The 21,416-nt window shown below is 37.5% G+C and overlaps 3 protein-coding genes across 5 annotated transcripts in view; 2 read left to right on the top strand and 1 right to left on the bottom strand.

The window, feature by feature from the left end:
• Positions 1–12,307, bottom strand: part of PHTF2 (putative homeodomain transcription factor 2) — a 131,076-nt gene extending 118,769 nt beyond the window's left edge. The window contains exon 1 of one of the 2 annotated variants that reach the window (XM_016219584.2): positions 12,223–12,307. The gene's annotated coding sequence lies outside the window, so the exon portion shown is untranslated. The remainder of the gene's footprint in view (positions 1–12,222) is intronic. The other variant, XM_016219585.2, reaches the window with a different exon arrangement.
• Positions 11,572–12,607, top strand: LOC148092256 (uncharacterized). The gene is given in 3 exon segments (XM_087820868.1): positions 11,572–11,703; positions 11,785–12,438; positions 12,441–12,607. Coding segments are annotated over 3 exon segments (897 nt in total). The 3' UTR covers positions 12,552–12,607.
• A 154-nt stretch (positions 12,608–12,761) lies between these two features.
• Positions 12,762–16,667, top strand: TMEM60 (transmembrane protein 60). Of its 2 annotated transcripts, XM_016219600.2 has the most exons (3): positions 12,762–12,936; positions 14,216–14,328; positions 15,973–16,667. In XM_016219600.2, the coding sequence occupies exon 3, from the start codon at positions 16,023–16,025 to the stop codon at positions 16,422–16,424; it is 402 nt and encodes a 133-aa protein (XP_016075086.2). In that variant the 5' UTR covers positions 12,762–12,936; positions 14,216–14,328; positions 15,973–16,022; the 3' UTR covers positions 16,425–16,667. The 2 variants fall into 2 exon arrangements, with proteins under 2 accessions (XP_016075086.2, XP_016075084.2); XM_016219598.2 differs by lacking the exon at positions 14,216–14,328.
• Positions 16,668–21,416: the final 4,749 nt, after the last annotated feature.

Here is a 21,416-nt window from a genome sequence, read left to right as displayed (position 1 = left end):
ATCTTGGCTATTGTAAATAACACTGCTATGAGCATAGGGGTGCATATCTTCTTTCTGATTAGTGTTTCAGGATTCTTAGGATACATTCCTAAGAGTGGGATCATGGGATCAAGTGGCAGTTCAATTTTAAATTTTTTGAGGAAACTCCATACTGTTTTCCACAGTGGTTGTACCAGTCTGCATTCCCACCAGCAGTGAACTAGGGTTCCTTTTCCTCCACATTCTTGCCAGCACTTGCTGTTTGTTGATTTATTAATGGTAGCCATTCTGGCAGGTGTGAGGTGGTACCTTACTGTCTTTTTAATTTGCATCTCTCTGATAATTAGCGATGATGAGCATTTTTTCATTTGTCTCTTGGCCATTTGTATGTCCTCTTTGAAGAAGTGCCTATTTACATCCTCTGCTCATTTTTAAATTGGGTTGTTTGTTTTCCTTTTGTTGGTTGTATGAGTACTTTATATCAGATGTATCACTGGCAAATATGTTCTCCCATATTGTGGGTTCCCTTTCCATTTTGATGCTGATTTCTTTTGCTGTGCAGAAGCTTTTTCTAAGTGAAATAAGCCAGTCAGAGAAAGACAAGTATCACATGATCTCACTTATATGTGGAATCTAATGAACAAAATAAACGGACAAACAAAAAAGATTCAGAGACAATGAAGCATGCAACAGATTGACATATTTCAGAGGGAAGGGGGGAGAAAAGATTAACCAATGAACTTACATGCATACATGCATAGCCCATGGACAGACAATGGTGCAGGGAAGGCCTGAGGAGGTGGTGAGAGTGGAGTGGAAGGGGTCAATAGAGGGGGAAAAAAGTGACATCTGTAATACTTTCAACGATAAAGATAAATTAAAAAAATAAAATCCTTCAGTAACAAAGAAAAAAAAAAAAAGAATTTAATATACAAGATCTTCCACTTCTAGCCATGATGAAGTACCAGTTTAATTTTCCCACCTTAAAAACTAAAAAAAATGGACAAAATGTGTGAAATGTTTGCAACATCTGGAAACAGGCAACACAAAGCAGAATCTCTGAAAGAGTAAACAAGAAAGTAAGTCCTATGACTTTCCATGACACAATGCTAGGAGGGGAAAACCAGAGCATGGTTGAGAAGCCCAATTTGAGAAGACTAATTTGATTGTTCAGGGAAATTAGGGCAGCCAGAGTTCCCAGGGCAAAGTACCAGAGAGGAGAAAGTGGCACAAAGAAGAGTCTGGAGCTCGGCAGGGGACTCCCCCCTAAGTCTTCATCTGAGTATTGATCTGCATGTGTATGTGGGAAAACTACCTCACCCAGGGAAAGAACCACCAGAAAAAAGCAGGTAGGACAAGTAACCAAAGTTCACACGGGAATGGTAAGAGTTCACAGCCAGAGTAGAGAAATCCTGTAATAATGGGCAATAGCTAGAATATTCAGAACGGTATTGTCTCAGTAGTAAAGCCAAATTAGCCCTGTACTGAAGGATGCTCAGGTCTCACCTAACACAACTTAAAAAGCAAACCATGGAGGGTTAAATTGTTTCTAAGTAACTTAATTGTGCCCCAGAGCAAAGCTCAAAATATTTAAAAGAATACAAAGAAAAGTCAGCTCCAAACAACAAAATTCACAATGTCTGGCATCCAAACAAAAATTAGTAGACATGCAAAAACAAAAGGAAACAGAAAAATACGATTCATAAGGCTAAAAATCAGTTCCTATAAGTGGACTCATAAATGACAAAGATGATCGGATTAGTAAGCAAGGATATTAAAACAGCTATTATATACAAAACATTGCTGAAAGAAATTAAGGAGACAAAATAAATGAAAAGAAATCCTATGTTCATGGATTTTTATATTATTACTTAAATGTCCACACTACCTAAAGCAATCTACAGATTCAATGCAATCCCTATCAAAATTCCAATGGCATTTTTTGCAGAAATTAAAAAACCTATCCTAAAACTTATATGGAATATCGAGGGACCTCAAATAGCCAAAATAATTTTGAAAAGGAAGAAAAAAGTTGGAGGGCTCACACTTTCTGATTTCAAAACATATTACAAGGCTATAGTAACCAAAACTGTAGTACTGGCATAAAGGCAAATAGACTGATTAAATAAAATAGAGACCAAAAATAAACCCTTACATATATGGTCCAGTGACAAGAATGCCAAAACCACTCAATTGGGAAAGGACAGCCTCATCAACCAGTGGTGCTGGGAAAACTGGATATCCACATGCAAAAGAATAAAGGTGCACCCTTATACCGTATTCAAAAATAACTCAAAATGGATTAGAGACCTAAAACTATAAAACTCCTAGAAGAAAACTTATAGGAAAAACTTCATGGTATTGTACTTGGCAATAATTTCTTGGATACAACACCAAAAACATGGGCAACAAAAGCAAAAATAGACAAATGGGACTATATCAAACTTAAAAAACTTTTGTCCATCAAAGGACACAACCAACAAAGTGAAAAGACAGAAAATATTTGCAAATTATATATCTGATAAGAAGTTAATCTAGAATATACAAAGAACTCCTAAAACTTAACAAAAAAAATCAAATAACTCAATTAAAAATGGGTAAAGGACTTGAACAAAAATTTCTCCAAAGATAATGTAAAAATGTCCAACAATAATATGAAAAGATGCTCATTACCACTAGTCAACAGAAAATGCAAATCAAAATCATAATGAGATATCACCCTCAAACCCATTAGGATGACTACTCTCAATAAAATAACAAGTGTTGGCCATGATGTAGAAAAACTGAAACCCTTGTTCACTGTTGGTGGAATAGGGAAGTGGTGCAACCACTATGGAAAGCAGTATGGAGATTCCTCAAAAAATCAAAAGTAGAACTACCATATGACCCAGTAATCCTACTTTTGGGTATATATCCAAAAGAAGTAAAAGTCTGGTCTTGAAGAATAGTTGCATATTCATGTTCACAATAGCCAGGAGGTAGAAGCAACCCAAAATGTCCACCAAAGAATGAATGAACAAAGAAAATGTGGTATACACATACAATAGAATATTATTCAGCTTTAATGGAAATCCTGTCACATGCTTCAACATAGATGAATCTTCAGAACATTATACTAAGTAAAACAAGCTAATTATAAAAATACTGTATGATTCCACTTATATGTAGTACCTAGTTTATTCAAATTTGTAGAGACAGAAAGTAGAAAAGTAGTTGCCAGCATCTGGGAGGAGGGGGAAAAGAAGAGTTGTTTAATGAGCATAAAAGTTTCAGATTTGCAAGGTGAAAAAGTTCTTAACTTTTTCACAATGTGAATATACTTAATACTATTGATGTGTAAATTTATTTATTTTATTTTATTTTTTAAATATCTTTATTGATTTCAGAGAGTGGAAAGGAAAGGGAGAGAGAGAGATAGAAACATCAATGATGACAGAGTCATTGATCAAGCCCACAACCCGGGCATGTGCCCTGACCAGGAATCGAACCCCAATCGCCTGGATCCTAGGTTGACGCTCAACCACTGAGCCACGCCCAGCCGGGCTGATGTGTATATTTTTAAATGGTTAAGATGATAAATTTTGTGCTATGAGTTTTTAACCACAATTTTTAAAAACCTGGCTATTACAGACCCCATATATTCAAGAAGGAAGAAAACATTGCCATGTTAAGGAGAGATGTGGAAGATATAAATAAGATTCAAATAAAACTTCGATGGAGGAAAGATACAACATCTAATAAGGAAAATACACTGGATGATATTAAGAACAGATTGGAAACTGATAGAAGAAAAATATAGTAATTTGAGGATATAACAATAGATAATATCCAAATTGAAACGAGGAAAAATAAGACTTAAAAAAATAAATATCATCAGTTAGCTACGTGACAATATCAAGTGTTCTAATAGAATGAGTGGAGAGAGTGAAGGAAGACAGAACAACTTTTTGAAGAAATAATGGCCAAGCATTTTCTAAATTTGATGAAAATGGTAAATCCATAAATCTCAGAAGCTCAACCAACCCCCAAAAAAAGAAACATAATAATACACCAAAGCATATCATAAGAAAAGTACTTAAAACCAGTGGTAAAGAGATCATCTTAAAAGTAGCCAGCTAAAAGATACACTTTCAATATTAATAAATAAGGATAACAGGTTTTGTGTTGGAAAAATGCAAATGAGAAGATAGTGGAGCAATATCATTATAGTCCTAAAAGAAAAAAAACTATCAATCTAAAATTCTATACTCAGCAAAAATATATTTCAAAAATGAAGTAAAAAAATTTTTTTTAGACATACAAAAGCTGAAAGAATTCAACAGCAGTAGTGTAGCACTGCAATAAATGCTAAAGGAAGAACTCCAGGCAGAAGGAAAATGATAGCAAATGGAAAGGAATTTCAGAGGAATGAAAAGCCTTGAAAATGGTAAACATATGACTAAATATAAGAGCGTTTTTCCTAAAAATTATTTTTAAGTCCCTTTAAAGGAGAATTGAGCTTTTAAAGCTAAAAAAACTGAAAGCATATTATGGGGTTTATACCATGAATAGAACTAAAATGTACACTATAGCACAAAGCCTGAGAGGAGGAAATGGAAGTATACTGTTATAAGGTTCTTATAAGCCTAGGGTATGTGAAGTAGACGGTGATAAGTTAAAGATACATATAGCTACTATAAACAACCGCCCCCCCCAAAGAGCTATAGATAATAAATAAATAAGCCAATAAAGGAGAGTCATAAAATACTCAAATAATACCAAAAAAGGCAAAGAACAAAGAACAGATGGGACAGATAAAAAATAAATAGCAAGATGATAGATTTAAACCCAACAATATCAATAATCGCATTAAATGTAAATGGCCTAAATTAAAAGGCAGAGATTAGGAAAGTGAATTTAAATAAAGCAAGACCCAACTATATGCTATCTACCAGAAATCCACCTTAACTATAAATACACAAAAAGGAAAAAAGTAAAAGGATTGAAAAAGATACACGATGCTAATACTATTCAAAAGAAAGCCTGAGTGGCAATATTGACAAAGTAGATTTCAGAGTAAATATTAGATTTCAGAGTAAATATTTCCAGAGATAGAGCCATTTCACAATAATAAAGGGATCCAATTCATCAAGAGATCATAACAAAGTTAAATATGCATGCAACTAGTGATGGAAATTCAAAATATATGAAGCCAAACTTATAGATCTACAAAGAAAAATTGGCAAGTCCTTATCCACAGCCAGAAATTTCAACACCCTTCTCTCAAAATTTGATAGAACAAGTAGACATAAAATCAGTAAGGACAGACAACATATGAACAATTGTTATCAACTTGATCTGGCTAATATTCAGAGAATACCAAACATTCTTTTCAAGTGCACATGAATCATTTACCAAGACAGACCATTCTGGGCTATAAAATAAGCCTCAATAAATTTAAAATGATTCAACTCATACAATGTATGTTCTTTCACCACAATGAAATGAAATAAAAAATCAGTATCTGAAAAATCCTCAAATATTTGGAAACTCATGTACTCATGTACTTTTAAGTAACTAACAGAGGTCAAAGAAGAATTCACAAAGAAAATCAGCAAGGATTTTTTAACTGAACAGAAATGAAAACCCAACACAAAATTTTGTGGATGCAACTAAAGCACTATTTAGAGGGGAATTTCATAGCATTAAACGTTTATATTACAAGATAATAAATTAATAAACTTAGTTTTCATTTTAAGATTTTAGCCTAATCAAGAGCAAATAAAATGCAAAGTAAACAGCAGAAAGGAAATAATAAAGAACAGAAATCAATTCAGAACATAAAATCAATAAAGAAAGCCAAAAGCTGATTCTTTGAGAATATCAATAAAACGGACAAACCTGTCCTACCCAGTTTGGTTCAATGGTTAGAGTGTCGGCCTTCGGACTGAAGAGTCCCAGGTTTGATTCCGGCCAAGTGCACATATCTCGGTTGTGGGCTGGATCCCCGTCCTGGTCGGGATGCATACAGCAGGCAACCAATCAAGGTGTCTTTCTCACATCGATGTTTCTCTCTCTCTCTCTCTCTCTCTCTCTCTCCACCCCCCACCTTCCACTCTCTCTCTGAAAAGCAATGAAAACATATCCTCGGGTGAGTATTTAAAAAGTAAGTAAATAAATGAGACAAACCTCTAACCAGACTGAACAGGAAAAACTGAGAAAATACACAAATTAACAGTCAGGAATAGGAAGGGGAGATAATGCTATAGATATTACAGACATTATAAATATAATAAGGGAATACTATAAACAATTTTATACCAATTAATTTAACTACTCATTAGATCAACAAATTCCTTGAAAGATACAAACTACTGATGCTCACTCAAAACGAAATAAATAGCCCTTCTATTAAAGAAATTGAATTTGTAGTTAAAATGTATTCGTAGTTTTCTCATACACACAAAAAAACTCCAGCCACAGATATGCAAGTTGGTTAGTACTGTCTTAAGTTTAAGATCCATGGAGGGATCAAATATTTATTAACTATCATGTGCAGGCATTTATGAATGTAAGTTTGATAAATTATGTTAGCATTTCAGCAAAATCATTCTGGAAGGAAGCTGTGTGGAAAATTAGTATGAGGCTAAATTAAAAGGAGAATAATGACAATAATCTAGGGAAGAAATTATGAGGGTCTGAAATAAGCCAGTGGCAACCAGAATTTTTTTAAAAATTGGGGTGGATGTTGGGACAGGCATAATTAAAAGATAGATAACTAGTCGAGCAAATGACCAGTGTAGTGATTGACTAGACATGAAAGGTATGAGGAGTAAAAGAACAAGAATGCTCCATGATTCCTGGTGGGAACACAGGAACCATTCATTAGGACGGGTAATACAAGAACAAAAAAAGATTTGGAAACAAGAAAGTATGTTTATTTTCAACATATGGCACCTTTAGACATTCAGTGCCCAAAAGATACAGAGTAGGAAATGAGACATATGGAATCAACAATTAGGAAATCTGTGTAGTTAAATTAACGTGTTATCTCCCAGGATTACTTGCAATTAAAGCCTTCTTTATAGCTGTACAATTAATGGCTTTTCTCAAAAGAATTTTAGGGATATGAAGGTAGTTAAGAGGTTTGAGGAAAAAAAGTCCCATTTTATATAGTTAATTTACAGTACAAGAGTCCCAATTTCAGTGATCTTTTTATTGTTATTTAGAATAGCAAAACCCTATTTATTTACTCTTATCTGGTTTAATGAGTATGAACTATTTTCTTCAGAAAAAAATTTGAGAATGTGATGCTCTCCCTATCTCTTCTCTTGTATGTGGCTGCAATGATTCAATTCTTTATTCAACTCTGCCTGTTACCTATTCCCTCTTTTTAAGGTTTTATTTGTTTGTCTGCCATATTCTGGCTTTCCTTACTCTGTTTGAGAATTGTATTTAAATATATACACATACATATACAATGTTCAACTTAATGAAACAATTGTGGCAACCATTTTTTGAGCAAGTCTTATAAGCCAGTGCTTTCCATTCATTAACTCATTTATTCTTCAAAATCATGCAAAGTAGGTATTTTATGAATAAATAAAACTGAACCTCACAAAGGTTCTATAATGAGCCCAAAGTCATCCAACAGGTAGACTGCAGAATTGAGAGTTGAACCTAGGTCTATAGAGCACCAAAACTTGTGTTAAATAACTTTAATAAGTTTTTTGCCATCTGTAACAGACCTTTTACTGAATGTTTTACTAAGATGCTTTCATTCATGCAACAAATACGAGTGCTTATTACATATCTTCCAAATTTCTATGGATATACTTCTTTTTTTCTTTTATAGAAAAGAAAGCAACAATTTATTGACTGCAGCAAAAATATACTTATAACAGTCCCTTTCCCCTACTGTTTTTGAAAATGGAAAGCTGCATACAGTGCATTTTTCCCCCTTTACTTCCTCTCATTAAATGTCAAAATTAATCATGTTATGATTATTATCAGGTAGTGGTTCTGCCACAGCCATTTCCTGTCCCAGTTTCTGTTCACTATTCAGAAAGAAATCCAGTATATTTTCTTTCCTAGTGCTCTAAAACTACCTGTTCTAGGAAGCAGTTGTTTTTTCTCATCTGAAAACTCACCTCTGTATTTTGTGTCATTTTAGCAATATGTATGAGACTAACAAGTTGGACTCAAGATGCAGCTTTCCTAAATGTTATTTAATATTTTCAACTTAAGTCATATGATTCTGGTCATCAAGTAGTCCACATTTATAAATCGAATGCATTTATGATTCCGCACTAACCTGAAGGGAAGATACAAGCATGGGATTTTTTCTTGCATTTTCAAGGGCAGTCCCAATTTAAAACATTGCCATACTGTCATGCCTCAAGTTTGGATTTGGAAAAGACAGTCAACATATATGTAAAGGGTACTCTGCAATATTGATTCTAGGTAGTTACAGACTAGGTAAAGGGGTTAAGGGAAGGCAACAGTCACTTTAAGGTTGTTCTTCTCTTTAATGAAATACCATAATATAATAATGAAATAGCTGCTTAGATGGATAGGTTTAAAAATGAAGTTTTTCCTGGCTGGGTTAGAACATCATCTTGATACAACAAGGTTGCAGGTTTGATCCCAGGTTAGGGCACATACAAGAATCAACCAATGAATGCATAAATAAGTGGAACAACAAACCGATCTCCATCTCTCTCTCTCTCAAATCAATAAATTAAAAAAAAGAAAAGGAAGTTTTAACTTCATTTGAAAGTTTGAAAGTTTCATTTTCATTTACTATGAAGAAATAGTAAAGATAAATATTAAATAAAAATATAACACTGCACAAACTGTTGATGTTTCCTGTAATTTTAGTATCTATGTACGCGATTTCTAACCAGTAAAACTGGGCGGTAGTCACTTTTCCCAGCCACATTTATATACAATTACCATTTAAATCAGGCCTTCGCAAATAGTTGTTGTGTTTTAATCCTCACTGAGGATATGTTTTTATTGATTTAAGAGAGGGGAGCCCTGACGGGGTAGCTCAGTTGGATGGAGTATCATCCCGTGCACCGAAAGGTTGTGGGTTCGATTCCTGACCAAGGCACATTCCTAGGTTGTGGGTTTGATCCCTGGTCAGGGCACATATGGGAGGCAACTGATTGATATTTCTCTCTCCCCTCCCCCCAAAGAAACTCAATAAAAAGCATATCCTCAAGTGAGAATTAAAAAAATAAAAATTTGCTCTGGCCAGTGTGGCTCATTTGGTTGGGCATCCTACCAGCACCAAAAGGTTACAGATTCTATTTCTGGTCAGGGCACCTGCCTGGGTTTTGGGTTGGATCCCCGGTGAGGGGTGTGCAGGAGGCAGCTGATGGATGTTTCGCTTTCACATCAATGTTTCTCTCTCTTTCTCCCTTCCTCTCTCTCTAAAAATCAATTAAAAATATTAAAAAATAAAAATTTGAGAGAAAAAGAAACATTGATGTGAGAGAGAAACACCTATTGGTTGCCTCCCATACACGCCCCAACCCCTGGGATCGAACCCGCAACCTTTTGGTGCACTTGACCAACTGAGCCACCCAGTCAGGGCCACAAATAATTTTTATACAAAGCCACAATTACTTGCCATTCCTTCAACCATCCATATTCCTGTTTAGTTCTATCTGTGTAAAATGTCCTCCTTCCCTACCAGAGGAAACTACCACTCACCCTTTAAGGCTCCAGTGATAGCTCCCTGCTAAACCCCCACAACCCCTTCTCTACTGTCTCTTAAAATTATTTGTTCTTTCTTCTTTATTCAGGGCATACCAATGTGCTAGTACTTTATATATTTTGTTTAATGGTTAATAATACCCTTTGAATTATTATCCTCTCCATTTTACAGATAAGGAAACTGAAGCTGCAAAAGGTTTGTTATCATGTTTAAGATCACAAAGCCAAACAGAAATTCAAATGCTTATCTGTCTCAACTTTAACTGAATTCTCTTTCCATGAAACCACAGACTCTACGGCACTCTCTTATAATATATATCATTATTTGTTCAAATATCTATCTCTGCCACTAAAAAAAGTTCCTCAAAGACAGGGATAGTGACTCCATCCTTATACCCCCAGCAACATTCAACAGTGCCTATTATACAATGATCTCAAAGTATTACTGAATATATACAATATTCTTATTCAGTTTATGGTTTTGCAGCATTATTTTCCACTAATTAGTCTCCCACCAAATCTCTAAGAAGCCACTTTTACTGTGGTGGTAAAGCATAACCACCATGTAGGGTTGGTAATCAGATGCTTAGATGTGACTCACACCACCAACTTATTAGCTGAGAAATCTTGGAACAAGTAAGTTAACTTAAGTTTTGGTTAACTCATCTATAAAAAGGGAGGACATTAATTACAGTACTTACGAGACAGGATTATAAGGATTAAATAAGATAATATTTAAGAAATCCAACTACTTTTTGATCCCCATTTTTTTTGGCATGCCACCCGAATTTTACATGCCTCAGTCTAGTGAATAGTTTTTTCATCACAACGTCTCTGCAATTTTGCATGAAATGGACTAGCCAAAAAGGTTCATGGTATAAAAATTGCTTAGGCCATCTATTTGATTTTGAGGGCTCTAAAAAATCAAGTGCCAATTTGGACTCAAAGTTTACTCTTGGAGGCTTACCTGTGCATGAGTGCCTCTATTGTATACTATAGTTGATTTGCTTACCACATTTTCTTGCCCTACCATAAAGTGGTGAAAATTAGAACACAGAGACTTCCTACCGTACTTGTATGTGTCTTAATACTGTCTGATGCATGCTAACAACTAACCTGTGTGGGAGGCACACTATTTCCCTAGCAAGAAATTTTCCTGTAAGCAGCTTCTGTCTGGTCTCAGGCCCCAAACTTCATATTCCGAACCTGGACATTGAGTCACTACAACTAACAGGGGATACCTATTTCCTTCTCTTAAACTTAGCAACCCTTACTCCAAAAAGTTAGCATTTCAAGTTGTTATGCTATTTTAAGGCTCCCTAGGCTAAAGTACATAGTTTCCAAATTCTCAGAATTCTGCCTTCCAACTTTAAAAATGTTAGGAGAAAGTCCAGTTTGGGAGAAAACAAATTTTGTTAAAATACATAATCCCTAGAAACAAGAGCAAATTCTAAGGCTATAGTCAAAGTATCAGAGGAAAACAAAAAATCTTAAAATGTCTAGTGGGCTAAAGCTAACCCAAAATTATAAAATCAAAGTACACAAGAAACAAAAAAACCCTCAAAGTAAGCAGGACATACCATTAACAAAAGGAACAAGTGTAAATTACAAAATATTTAATACATTCACAATGAATTTAAAAATTACTTGGTACGGAGATACTTAAATTAATAAATTGTTCCACATTCTGTACTTCCCCACTCAGTTTATGGTGATATAAAGCAGTTCCTTTTTTTTTTTTCTTGCCAGGCTAAAAATAAAAGGGGTGATAGATAGTGACAGAATGATTCCCGAAGTTATACAAGATGTATTGAGTTGGAAAGGCCACGACTAGAAGGGACAATACCAGAACACTGACTGTCAACATCAGGTAGATAAAAATAAGAACAGATGAAGCACGCTGATGGACCGCCGTACCGTTTCCAGACAGGAAATATCCCTCAAGGCCGGTGCAAAGGATTTCAGAACCCGCTTTGTAGTCAGTGCTGGAATCAGAAAACCAAACTGTTGCAGGCTCAGTGGGTGCTGGGCAGCGACCCTCTCTCAGCCTGCTTCCAGAGCAGAGTCGCCCCCTCCTCCCGAGCCCGCTGCTTCGGCCGCTAGCCGACCTCTCCCCACACGTCCGGAATCCGCCACCCAACTCCCCTGCAAGCCCTCCAGGACCGACGCACCCCCAGCGCCGCGCGTGTGGAAGAAATAGAAGAACAGGGGCCGGGGGAGGGGGCGGAGGGACAGAAGGCGGCGCCGGGCTTCGGCCCCGCACCATCAAGGATCGAAGACGGCGACGGCTCGGAAGAAGGGTGGCTGAGCCTCCGCCACCCGCCAAAAGATGGCACGAGACCGCAGTTGATCCCGGCGCGCAGGTGCCAGTGGCCGCTGAGGAAGTCACCGGCGATAGAGGGAGATGCGTTGGCCCCGAAGCCCTCACCTCCATCCCGCCCGCCGCTTTCCTTGCCGGTTCTGCTCCATCCTAAGGATTCTGTCAGAACCCAACGACCTACACACTGCCCGCCCAAGCGCGAAGGTGATGCCCGCTCTCACCTTAGGAGCGAGCGCCACGCCGCTAGGAGGCAGCTGGGGTGCGCGGGAGACACGGAGGCGAGCACCGCCACAGCGGCGAGAGACCTAGAGCTCACAACGAGGCTGCCGGCGGGCGCGCTGCCTCCACAGCCTTCGCCCCACCCCCTCTCCCGCAGGACTTTGCGCCTGAGCCTGCAGTCTCCGCGCGCGGGCGGGGAGGGCGATGGAAGGGGTGGAGCGCCCCGCGGGGGCGTATCCTAGCGGTGGTTAGTTTGATTGGCATCTTCCTGTCCAATGGGACTACGAACACTCCAGGCAGTACTTTGACTGACCTTTCTTGCAACCAGTAGTAATAGAGAGGCGGGCAAGCGGCTTCTTTATTGCCGGCCTTTTAGCAAACCCGAACAAGGAAAGGTCGGTTGGTTTGCACTGGCGGCCAAATGGTCCAATTACCGCAGGGAAAAGGCCTCTGAACGCAGATTGGCGTCCTTCCTACCTATACGGTAGGCCCAGGCGGTGAGAACCGGCCCCGGATGTGGGCGCGGCCCTGAGGTAGAAGTGAGAAATCCTCTACCGCGGTCGTTCGGAGAGCGGAACTGGGATCTTTTTCTTGATTATCATGTGACGGGTTCTGGATTTAATGGGGGGAAAAGTGTGGAATAGGCCAAGGATCCAAACTGGCGAATTCCCTGATCTTCGCGCCCCTCTCCGCTCTCCGGCCAGCGGTTCAGCCAGGTGAGTCTGGGGCTTCGATCGGCTGACACCCTGTACCGGCCTCCAGATGCCTGGGTGGGCTGTGCCGCCGCCTCCCTCCTCCCCCGCCCCCCACTCCCAACCCCAAAAGCACATAAACTTGCTTGGCACCAGGCTTCTGTGTGCATTGTGGGTCCTGTCTTGGAAGAACTGCCTTCACCTCCGCAATGTACTTGGGCCACAGCGCATAATTGGGGGCCAGGGAGGGGGAGTATGGTTGGGGCGCCGCGGGCTGACCCCCGCCCTTCGAAGACGAGGGCAAGGATAGTTTAAGAAGGTCCTGAAGTTCTAGGGTCAAGTAGGCGCGAAAATCAGTTAAGTTGTAAGCAGAACGATGTTCCTTTGAAGGATGGTTAAGTTGGCCAAGGTTGTAGCAGCAGGGGCCTCTCGAAAGCGACTCATTATTTAGAAGAGTGGTGTTGTGGGCTCATTAAGCATAACTGCCTTTGGCATGAGGCGAATTCACTTGGAAGAGTAATGGCAGTAGCAAGAGAAGGGAAATTGGGGTGGTATGGGAAGCACCATGGACAAATAAGACCACACACAACTGACACCGAGACCCCGGATCTGCGGGCAGGGCTCTTTATTTTTCTATTGAGGGGCAACACAAAGTTTTAACAATGGTTAGGAAGCATATGAACTAAATACTTAACTCTTTTCAAGGTACCAGGAATAACCACCTCAAATGAGAAATATTTAAGCTGAGCAAATTTTTGTTTTGGAGCATGCAAACCCCCTCCCTTTAAGGAGAAAGAAGAACAGTAGTAGGAAACAAATACGAATGCCTAAATTAATGATTTATTAATAAATTAATATAATTGGAGTCCTATGTAATCACTGTAGCCCAGCAAACACAATCCTTCAAGCGTCACTTAAATAGCAAACTGCTTCCTGGTTGAGGGCATTTTAGTACAAGTGCGTACAGAATTTTGTTGCCTCCCACATTGTAAAACTTGCGGCCACAAGACTGTTTTTTGCATCCTTTCCACCTTCAGTCCTAAAGTACCTGTGTTGAGTGCAGCTTCCCTTTCTATGACTAGTTGCTACTCAGTCCTATATGAGAAAAAAAATGAAGTTTGATTCATCCAATGGCTGATGGAAAACTTATGTATAAGCAAGTATGTTATCATAGACTTCTAAAAGCAGTAAACAGGACCAGATGGATTAGAGATCGGGATTGAGCAAACTTAATTTACAGGATAAAATCTATCCATAGTTATCAATCAGTACACACCCCCTCCACCTTTCCATCCAATTTCAGCCCCACATCCCACTGTGACATCCTCTGGCCAGAAAAGGAGACGCCAGCACAGAAGAGAAAAAGCATCTGCTTTTCGTACTGCAGTGGGAAGCACCTGCCAGCTGAGTAAACAAGTTGAGTGCATGCAGATGGGTATAGGGGAGAAAAGGGGAGTTAGGTGACTCATAAGGCACTGTTGAAATAAAACAGATGTATACTCTTGCACCAAGGTAGCCACCCTTGTGTAGAGATAAAGCAAAAAACATCAAAATTCTAAAATATAATTCACGAAATGTGCTAGTCTAGGGCATTTGATTCATTTAGCCAGTTTCTTCACCTTTTGTCTTATCTTTCTGCATTTTTACTTTTACCACCCATGCTGTTACCCTCACAACCATCATCTGATCTTTTTCTCTTTCCATCAGGTATCCTCTCTCATCTTCAGTCCATCACTCCCCAGTGGGTTAAATCCCTGAGTTCATAATCATACTTAGATTTCTCCTTTACTTAAAATTTCTTGACTCTTTCTGAGTCTCATTATATGTCTTATCTTTCATCTTCTCCCAATGTTTCAAGGGGAAGTAAAATGTTGTCAGCTGTATTATCTTCTGTTGACTCCTCACCCACTGCATGTAGTCTGTCTTCTGACTTCCCATTCTACTTACCTTTCTTCCAAATGGTCACAAGACTGATATAAAGAGCTCAAATATGTATAGAACATAATGTAAACCTATATGTGAAGAGTAAATAAATGCTTATATTCTAAGTATTATGATTAATGCCTTCCCAACCTTCCCAATAAAAATTCCAAGCTTTTAAGAATTAGTGAAAAAATGAAAAGACAAAATAGTAGAAAATATTCTGGAAAACTGAGTACTTACTAGGCCTTCCAGATATTAGACTATATCCTGGAACATATCCAGTAACATTCATAGAACTAGTGCAAAACAGAAACATAGAACAGTAAAAATAGGGATATAAGAAATAGCCTCAATTATTGAATAACTTAGCATCTAATAATAACAAAATGTCAGATTTTAAGTAGTCATGATTATTGAAAAGTAGTGAAAAAAATTATGATCTATACCACAAAGCAAAAAAAAAAAAGTGTAAGAAAAAATTAGATTAAAATAGGTATTTATAAGAATTTAAATAAAACTTAACTTAAAAACATAAGATTCATAGGTTAAACTATGTGAAAATACTGTTATCAATGTGTTCTATATTATTTAGCCCAATGACCTATTTATAATCTTAAGTATACTTAATGTCTTAATTTTTATTAACCATTCCCTCTGTACTAAAACTCTCCTCTCTTGGCTTGACACCATCTCCTCCTTTTTCACTGCTTTGATTTTATATGCTTTTTCTTAGTACTCCTTGAAGTTGAATGAGAATTTGTAGGTGTGCAAATGTACAAAAAGAAGTTAAGAACATCCGTGAGGTGCAGGAATCAAGTCATGAGTGCCTAGACTTGAGTGATAGCAATAAAAAGCAACAGATTGTTCTTGAGAAATATTGAATAGCTTATATCCAGGGGTATGCTAAATACTTTATTGTACTTTGTCATGGGCTAAAAGGAATGGTGGATTTAATGCTGTCAAAGATAGCTACAAATTTTATGGGTTTTGAAAGGAATAATGGTAGAATGTTTTCAAAATTAGGAAATCTGTGAGTGGGAAAGAGCCAGTTTTTTGTTCACCAGAATTGGAAGTGATTTTTTTTTTCTTTTTTTTTTCTGGTATCAAAACCATCTTGACTTTCTTTCCTTCTCTTAGGACATATTTCCCATTTTTCGACGCTGCAACAGCCTCTTTAAACTGTTTAAATGAGAATGTCCTTGGCTCAGAGAGTACTACTCACCTGGCTTTTCACATTACTCTTCTTGATCATGTTGGTGTTGAAACTGGATGAGAAGGCACCTTGGAACTGGTTCCTCATATTTATTCCAGTCTGGATATTTGATACTATTCTTCTGGTCATGCTGATTGTGAAAATGGCTGGGCGATGTAAGTCGGGCTTTGACCCTCGACATGGATCACACAATATTAAAAAAAAAACCTGGTACCTCATTGCAATGTTACTTAAATTAGCCTTCTGCCTTGCACTCTGTGCTAAACTGGAACAGTTTACTACCATGAATCTGTCCTATGTCTTCATTCCTTTGTGGACCTTACTGGCTGGGGCTTTAATAGAACTTGGCTATAACGTCTTTTTTGTGAGAGACTGACTTCTAAGGACATCATCTTACTTTATTGCTGTTAAACAAGCTATCATTAAAACGTTCTGAATCTTTGCAAGCTTGAAATATACCGGAAAACTGAGAAAAATACCAAATGTAGTTTTATACTGCTTCCATAAAATAGTCTTGGTGAATCGTGGACTTCCAGTCAATCCAAAGCTTAATTATTCAATATTTGAGTTATTGATATCTTTATTATTCCTATTTAAATAAAGTTTGTTTTGGACCTTATATTTCTACTTGACTTTTAAGTAATCTGTTGTAGGGATGGGTCAATATTTAAAGTAAGTATATACAAGCTTTTTAACCTACATATTTGGGAAGAAGTTTAATATATCATGGCCCCATTACAACCAATGTAAATGGTCATTTGTGCTTCTAAATAATTATGAAGGGAAAAAAGTTACTGAAATAATTAGGGGATGCTACTTCATGATTACATTTAGAAAGAATCTGAGAGTTTGACAGATTTTTGTCTAGGCTAAGTACTTTGTTTAGGACAGAAGCAGAAACTTGCCAGACAGGAAGATTTTGTAGTGCAGTAAAAACTGTATACATGCACGTATTGTCCAAGTGTTATCTCTCATAGGGAAAAGGAAAAGAAGGGATAGCCCACATGCAGAGAGTCAGCTAGTCCAGGAGTCAGTAAAATTTTTCTGTAAAGGGCTATATAGTAAATACTTTAAGCTTTCTGTTACAACTACTCAACTCAGGTCTTGTGGCAAGAAAGCAGCCACAGACTATGGCTATGTTCCAATAAATCTTTATTTTGGAAAATGAAATATAAATTTCATATAATTTCCACATTGGACAAAATATTCTTTTGATTTTTCTTTCAACCATTTAAAACTCATTCTTGCCTCACAGTCCATACCAAAAAGAAAAGAAAAGATATGGCCAGTGGGCAGTATTTGCTGACCCGAGTTAGGGCATAAAACAAAAACAGATCTGTAAGAGACAGCTAAAAGGAAAGGTGCGACAGGTCTCCAAGGAAATTGTGTAAGAATTGGATATAAAAGCAACATCATAAGTATTTTCTTACTTAATTTGGTATATTACCACATTAAATAAACAACTTGAAGCAGCACAACAAGTTATGGATGTGTGTCTTTCCAGTTCTGACACCAAATCAGATTCATGCTTTCCGCCCACACCACCAAGGAATGAATTCTGACAACTATCTACCTGGAGGTAGCATCACATTCACAGGTTAAGGGTTCAGTGCCAGAAAACTAATTCTTACCTCAAACTTCAGAGGCCAGCCCTGGCCAGTGTGACTCAGTTGGTTGGAGTGTTGTCCCATACACCAAAAAGTGGTAGGTTCGATTCCCAGTCAGCACATACCCAGGTTGCAAGTTCAATCCTCAGTTGGGGTGCATTCGGGAGGCAATGTTTCTCACATCAGTGTTTCTCTCCCCCTCTCTCTTTCTTTCCCTTCCTCTCTAGAATCAATTTAAAAACAAAAAACAATAAAACCCCCCAAACTTAAGACATCCAACATCCAGGTTGTCTGTGCTTCTGATATGCAATAATTGGAGGTGCCCTCCACCCCTTCCTCAGGTTAATTTGCTAGGGCAGCTCACAAAACTCAGAGAAATATTTTACTGACTAGATTACCAGTTTATTGTAAAAGGATATAACTCAGGAACAGCCAGATGGAAGAGATGCATAGGGCAAAGTATGGAAAAGAGTGCTTTCTAAGTGACCACTCTTCCTCCCTCTGCAAGCTCTCTAAACCCAATCCTTTTGTGTGTTTTTATGGAGACTTGATTACACAGTCATTAGTGAAATCATTGGCCATTGGTTACTGAACCCAATCTCCAGCGCCTCTACCTTGGGGGATGGAGTACTGAAAAGTTACAACCCTTTAATCACAGGGTTGGTTCCTCTGGTAACCAGCCCCCAACCTTAGGTAACCTAGGAGTTTTCCAAGTCACCTCATTTATCAGACTTAACACTTAGGAAATTCCAAGCATGTTAAATTCCTGTGCCAGGAATGGGAATGAAGACCAGATATATTTCTTATTAGGGATCACAATTTCACAGCCTTAGTTGAAATACATTTAAAACATTAAGTAATGAAAGACATAAAAGAAATTAGGCTTACAGATGGAAAAAGTAAAACAAATGGAATAATACATAAACAATTAGTATTGCAGAAAAATATCTTCCGATGTTTGTTTTTAGTTATAGGATACTTCCTTTTTAACACAGATGTTTATTAACAGTATTTATAAAAATAATGCTCTGCCTTAAGAAAGGAACTTGAAAAATGAAATGTTCTTAATGAAGCCATTATTTTGCAGGTCAGCATGGATGAGAAATAATTTAATCTGGCTTGGGCAAAAGATTTGTCAAAACTTCTAAGTAAAAGCAACTTGTAAACAAATAACTTTTTATAAGTCTTGAAACTATGAAAATAGAAAATAAAAAATGGAGCGCTAAATAGTAAATAGAGAGCTAAAGCTTTCTATAATTTTAAGTTATTAACCTTATAAATCAGTCTTTTTAGTATTATATTACAAAACAAGACACAAATTACCAAAGGAGTTTCCTGCCCTGGCCCTGTGGCTTGGTTGATGGTCCCATTCACCAAAAGGTGGTAGATTCAATTCCTGGTCAGGGCACATACCCACGTTGTGGGTTTGACCCCCGGTTTGGGCGTGTACAGGAGGCAACTGATCAATGTTTCTCTCACATCAATGCCTCTCTCTTTCTCTCATTTCCTCTCTAAAAAACAAAACAAGAAAACATCACTTTTCCTCAAAGTATTTACTGTTATCCCTATAATTTATGACATAGACAGTGAAGGTACACAGGAATAATAGAATATTAGAACCAAGAAAAAAAACCACCTCATTATAATGATGGAGAAACTAAAGCCCAGATAAATGAAATCAGCCCATGGTCATTGATAAATGGAGACATTGAACTCCAAATGCTACTCCCACAAATAGGTTTCAAATGCTAAAAATAACACGATTAAAAGCTTTTATGCAGGGATCTACCTAACACAGTTTTGCTCTCATTTTGCTTGCCCAGTGTTCAAGTCAGCTAAATCATACTGGTAATCTAACACAACAAAGCAAATTACTACCACTATCATCTATACACTACAAACAAATCTGTAATTCACTTATACCAGGAAAAGACAGTCTATGACAAAACATGATTTTGTATTTCCAGCCCTGGGCAAATAGTGAAGTAGGAAGAAGTTTTTTATGTCTTCCTGTCTCCACCATACCCTTGATGAAACTTTCTTCCCAGATGCCTATCCTCTGCCCAAAACTTGAGAGAACATAGAAGAGAGTGAGGAAGATGTGAAATAATTAGGGTGACCCAGCACACAGCTGTCTATTCTTTTTATTATGTTAATTCCAGGATCAGAAGCTAACATTTGTAGTTTTTATGATACGCTAAACAATGGGCTAAGTAAGCATTTGGTAAGTTCTATCATTTAATCTCACCACCAATTAACAAGTAGGTATTAGCCCCACTTTACATGACAAATGCAGACTAAGTGAAGTAATTTCTCAACATTGTACAAGTGTATTATTCCCACTGCTGTACTGCTACAAAAGCCCTCGGCATGTACCAGTGGTTTTATAGAAGGATGTCTGAAAATGTGCCACCTTTATGTACTTGTCCCACTCCTGCAACAGTATAGATACTGTAGACTAAAACTACTGCATGTCATCTTGCTTTTCAACTTGTGTTCACTTTTATCAGTAGGGTGAATACCTGTTAGCCAGATAACCAGGTTTTATCTTGCAAAATAAGACTCAGACATAGGTAACTTCTGCTTCAGGTTATGAGATACTAAGATGCTTCTTACATATTTGCTATTTAATCTTTTTAAATTTTAAACCTTAATTTGTAATAATTTTCAGTTTTATCTCTAGTTGAAGGGAAAAAAGTTGAGTAAATTTTAAGATTTAATTATCAATACAATATTTACTGTCTCCACACTGCCCAACAGAACTAGACAGCAAATAGCTATCTTCTTAAACTATCCATAAGTCTGTGGTAAGTACAAAATAAAAATTTGGTTTCTTTATATCTACTGATCTAATTTTCTCCACTTTTCCTTCTGAATAACACAATTCTAGAATAACATTATGAATTAAGGCTCTTCCCACCCCTAAGATAGGCTTTAACTTTTGTTCCTTGAAATACTTATTAACCACCAAGTGTATATATTAGGTGTTGGGAATACAAAGAGATATAAAGGAAATTCGTAAGTCTAGCTCATGGTTTAGCTAGACCCCCAACATGTTCTTAACTAATACATATGTTAAATGGTATGTATGAACATATCTCTTGTGAAGAGATACAAGCAGCAGAGGAAAAAATTGGTTCTGTACCAGTTGCAGGGTGGGGGGACAGTTGGAGATGAGATCAGTAAAAGACAGAGATGATGTTTAATGAGCCTTTGAAAAGAGAAGATTTCACTATGTTTTATTCCAGGCAGAGATTTCTCCCAGCAAAGGCAAAACTTTAAAAGTACACAAAGGGAATGGCAAATACTGCTATCTGGTAAAGCTGAAAATTAGACATCGAATGGAAGAGATTGTAGTAGATGAGGCTGGAAAGGAAGGGCCATATCATGAAGGCTCTTTAGTGCTATGCGGAGCATTTGGCCTTTATTCTTCAGGAAAGGAGCCAAGGAATATTTTTAGGCAGAAGAATAACCATTATATCTACCTTAGGAAGGTTAACCTAGTGATAACATAAAGAATGGATTGAGGTGGCAGATGGTTACTAGATTTGTGATGATCAGTTTATAATTTCTATAAATGTAAATCAGTATGCTGTACAACTAAAACTAATGTCAACTACATTTTTTTTATTTTTTTAAGTAATGTAGTGGAATGGGGATAAGGGTTGAAGACTACAGGCAGCCTAGAACTTTTTAGGTGATTTTAAAAGTCCAGGTAAGATGAACACCTACAATGACTCTGACCATCTGTAACAAGAGTA

Source organism: Miniopterus natalensis, chromosome 10 (genome assembly GCF_054644295.1).
Source record: "Miniopterus natalensis isolate mMinNat1 chromosome 10, mMinNat1.hap1, whole genome shotgun sequence".
Taxonomy (NCBI): domain Eukaryota; kingdom Metazoa; phylum Chordata; class Mammalia; order Chiroptera; family Miniopteridae; genus Miniopterus; species Miniopterus natalensis.
This window is presented reverse-complemented; position numbering and strand designations above follow the sequence as displayed.

Excerpts from the sequence above, each read along its gene's own strand:
- TMEM60 (XM_016219598.2), top strand. The coding sequence starts at position 16,023 with ATGAGAATGTCCTTGGCTCAGAGAGTACTACTCACCTGGCTTTTCACA.